Source organism: Eurypyga helias, unplaced genomic scaffold, assembly GCF_000690775.1.
Source record: "Eurypyga helias isolate BGI_N326 unplaced genomic scaffold, ASM69077v1 scaffold10263, whole genome shotgun sequence".
In the NCBI taxonomy this organism is placed as follows: domain Eukaryota; kingdom Metazoa; phylum Chordata; class Aves; order Eurypygiformes; family Eurypygidae; genus Eurypyga; species Eurypyga helias.
In genome coordinates, this window is record NW_010240573.1 from 1 (window position 1) to 4,240 (window position 4,240).

The 4,240-nt window shown below is 51.9% G+C and overlaps 1 protein-coding gene across 1 annotated transcript in view; it reads right to left on the bottom strand.

Moving 5' to 3' along the window:
* Positions 1-671: 671 nt before the first annotated feature.
* Positions 672-4,240, bottom strand: part of LOC104507255 (chromosome unknown open reading frame, human C4orf27) — a gene marked incomplete at its 3' end in the record, with an annotated part of 4,974 nt that continues 1,405 nt past the window's right edge. Inside the window, exons 3-6 of the mRNA XM_010148479.1 lie at positions 3,004-3,154; positions 2,193-2,280; positions 1,418-1,590; positions 672-747 (exon numbers count right to left, since the gene is read on the bottom strand). Of these exons, the coding sequence (XP_010146781.1) occupies positions 672-747; positions 1,418-1,590; positions 2,193-2,280; positions 3,004-3,154 (488 nt within the window). The remainder of the gene's footprint in view (positions 748-1,417; positions 1,591-2,192; positions 2,281-3,003; positions 3,155-4,240) is intronic.

The following is a 4,240-nucleotide window of genomic DNA, read 5'->3' on the forward strand; positions in this document are numbered from 1 at the left end:
CCGCCGGTCAGGCGTGCGGACAGTGCCGGTCCTGTCACGCTCCGCGGGGTCGCGGTGCTACCCACAGTAACCCGGGGGGTGTGTTTAGCACCTGTGCTGACCAGCCCACCACCCCCCTGGCACGAGGGGAAGCGTTTTAAGACATTTCCCACATCCTGGGCTGCAGACAAGGCGTCAGCGTTCCCCCTGGCTCCGTAAGTCGGGTGACAGCCAGGCTCCCAGGCCAAAACGCTGGGACTAAACCTCCGCGTTCCTTACGCCTGCAGCCGCTGCTTGTGTTTCCTAAACTAGAAAATTAACTGGGGTTTCTGGGTTTAGAAGACAGCTGCACGAGGTATGTACCGGGACACGTCACAGTACTGAGAAGCGGGGGTTAAGCTGGCCCCCAGCCCACGGGAAGTTCACTGCCCCTCCAGGCAGAGGAAGGAATTGAGCAGCAGGAGCAGCGTAGGCGCTGAAGGGTCGCGGAGGCAAACACATCCTCGGATGCTGCGGGGAGTTATGGGAGCAGGGCAGGAAATTTAAGGCAGACATTAGTAACCTAGCGATGCCGGGGCAGGCCAGCGAGGTTTTATTCTTCGTTTCAGTGGCTAAATCTTCTAACCAGGGCCGAGCACAACTCGCCTGGGCCTACGTTTAGTACTGCCAGATTCAGCACAGTCACGCGGTACCTTTCCGCCTGATGCTCTGCAGCGCCGCGCAGCCGATGCGGCTTTTGCCAGAGGAAGCGATCTGGCACGGGTGTTTCTGTGGCCACCCGCTCACACGGCACTCACGCCGAAGCTTCCTTAAGCCTCTGGCTGGGAAACTGCACCTTACAGACACGACCCTTTTCAGCAGCAGGGCAGCAGCTAACGCGGAACAAGAAAGCACGGAGCAGAACCTTCCCACGTGAGAAAGTGCCGGTAAACCCATCAGTTTCTCTGCAGCATCCGATGTTAATGCGGAAGCCGAGAAGCTCAACCGGCGGGAGGGCCTGTAGCCAGGCAATTCCCCCAGGTTCCAGTTTTTTCAGCTGGGATTACCACCCACATCAGCCCGTTCCCTGGTCCAGCGGCAGGGCGACAGACCAGCAGACGGGAACGGGAGGCTACAGCTGTTCCGCGTACCTGGATCAGCCGTTCTGCATTTTCAGGAATCTCACGACAACTCGTTGTCTTATGTGCATCCAATTAACAGCCACACGCCCATCACGGCTTCTGGACTGCAGGATTCTGCTTGCACACAAGCAATTTTAGGTTCGACGTGGAACGATGTCTAAAAGCGTGACTTTTAGACAGTCATTGCAAATTAGAGGATATTCCTGCAGACTTTCAGGATTCCTAGGGATAACTATGCGACAGAGCGGGAAGCTCTAGGCCACAGCCCAACTCCCGGTCCACTCCCAGAGCACTGCATGGCTTGCTGGAGTACTCACATGGGATCCATAGCAGAACAGGTCCATGCCCAGTTCAAATCCCATGCCATAGTCACATTCGTCATTGGCAAACTGGACAAAGGTGAGCATTTCCTGAAGAGGGGCAAAGGCCTTCAGCCTCTCCTCATCGGTAGGAGCATCCACAATGGCCTTGCAAATTTTTTTAAGATTAGCTGCAGAAAACCAGAAGCAGAAATGTTTAGATGTTCAAGTAAACCTCGCATCGCGCAGGAGTCGCCTGTGGCACAACCACACCCGTGTTCCACGCTTGCACGAAGCCTTGAGTGGGCACACCCTGAGCTGATGGTGGAAAAAGCTTCCCTCTTTCCTTCGCCGCTCATTCCTGCCCCGCGCCCACCCCTCCCTGTTCCCCGCACAGAGACAAGCATTTACGCCGTGGACTCGCATCAAAGAACAGATTGTGGTCGGCACGACAGCGGGAGAAGCTGGGGTGGGGGGTAAGAAATAAACCCACAAATCCCCGAACGTAGATCAGGGGTTTGGATCTACCTCCTCATCTTTGGTATCGGCGCAGTCGTGCCGATCCCCGACACTACTTCAGGAATTATTCCGTCCGATTTAGCATGTGTCATTGACTCTTATCTGGTTTATATAAAGAAAATACATTGAGCTCGAGGGCGACGGTTAAGGCTTCTGCCTTTTCATACTCTTCAGGCAGGAACCAGCAACGCGGCCTGGTTTTTGCAGAGCAGCTGTGTGACTGAAGGCTGTTTACGTACGTAAAACAGAAGAACATAGCGAACAAGGTATTTACCATTTGTTTCAGGAAGTTCTCTGTATCCGACGTCATTTTTGTCTACAGGAACGACCAGGCCGGCCCCGTGAAACGCTTTCGTCACCACCTAAGTGAAGAGAGCGGAAACGGAACATCGCGCTGTGAAGTCAATGCCACGACACAAAACCATTCACCTCCCTGAACAGCATTAACGCCTGACTGCTGGGGGTCAGACCCAACGCCGTGTCCAGGCTCCAACACAGCAATGTAGGTTCAGATTACAGAGCGGGTACTTTCAAGTACTCAAGTTTAAAATCACCAAAAACGCCGTTGCGGTCAGGCTCTGAAATCTAAGAATCCTTGCGGTCACTGGTGTCAGGCTTTACTGCAATTTTTTAGTCGCCTCCTACCGCACTTATTCCTGAGAGGCGTGCAAAAAAGCCCTCTGAGACTGATCCATATCATCCCTAACGGTCCCGTTTCTGATGATCCAACCCGCCTGCTTACAGGAATCTTCACTCTGAAGCAATTTTCGCTGTGCTCCCCGTTTGCTTTGATTTTCAGAGTATTTCCCTTAATTGGCTTTTCTCTTCAAGTGGATGCCAAGCTACGGTTTACAGGAGTAAAGCGTTTTGATTTGATCCCACTGTTTGGAACACACTTGTATTAATCTTACCGCTCCTGAAGTTTTAGACAGAGAGCTGATTAGCTCTGGAAATTCAAATTGCATTTACTGACTAGAAGGAGGATAAATTAAAAGGAAACAACACCCCATTAAAAGCAAGAGGCGAGGCAATGAAAGAAGTCGAACAGAACTCTGCCCTCCCCCGCGGGTGAGGAAAAGCCGTACTTTTTTATCTCTCTGTTTCATCTTCAGGGTTTTCTGTTCCAGAGAATATCCCAGTTCTTTTGCCATTTTTGTTAGCTTTTCATCAATGTCTTTCAAAACAGCATTTTTCTTTTTATCGCTCGCTTCCTTCAGTTTTTTTGACAAAAATAATCTGCGAACAGAAGAAACATGGCTTAAAAGAGCTCAGCAGAAAACAAACCCAATAGCCTCCTAACCACTCAACCCCCAACTCCTGTCACAAAGGTTAGCAGTCGTGGGCTTATTTGTACCCACACACTTGGGAACACAAGCCCCTCAGCAACAAGGAAGGAAGAAAAAGCTTGGCACGGACAGTGCTTTGGTGTTTCCTACCTGTATGTGCCCCCCTGCCATGGGCAGGGACACCTTCCACTAGACCAGGTTGTTCCGAGCCTCATCCAGCCTGGCCTTGGACACTTCCAGGGATGGGGCATCCACAGCTTCTCTGGGCAACCTGTCCCAGTGCCTCCCCATCCTCTCCAGGAAGAACTTCTTCCTGATATCCAATCTAACCCTCCCCACTTTCGATTTAACCCCGTTACCCCTTGTCCTGTCACTACAGGCCCTCGTAAAAAGTCCCCCCCAGCTTCCTTGTAGCCCCTTCAGGCACTGGAAGGTGCTATAAGGTCTCCCCGGAGCCTTCCCTTCTCCAGGTTGAACAAGCCCAACTCTCTCAGCCTGTCCCCATGGCAGAGGGGCTCCCGCCCTCGGAGCATCCCCATGGCCCCACTGAAGTTTGCTCTTTCAGTGCTGTACACACTATCCGGCATCCAAGCTGTGCACACAAATAGCTATTTGTGAGTTTCACCACGCTGCTTTCAAAACAAACGGCCTGGCTGAACGCTGCGCTGCACAAGGGTTCTTCTGCAGCAGCTTTCCTTTGGCGTGCTCTCACGCGTCTGCCCCTGCCCACTTTTAAACGGCAGGTCACAACACACATTGCTTACACTCATGATGCAGGACCACGTAAAGCTTCATTAATCACGCCAATTTACATATCCCTGTAAGCATCATCCTGCCCCAGGTCAGAAACAATGCATTTTGTGTTTGCTCATTCGTACTAAACCAACATATTTTTATGCAGGCAAGAGCAAAAGCTAGATGTTACTCATTTAGTATGAGACTAAATTCTCCCCCTCTGCTCTGCTCTGGTGAGACCCCACCTGGAGTGCTGCGTCCAGCTGTGGAGCCCTCAGCATCAGAAGGATATAGACCGGTT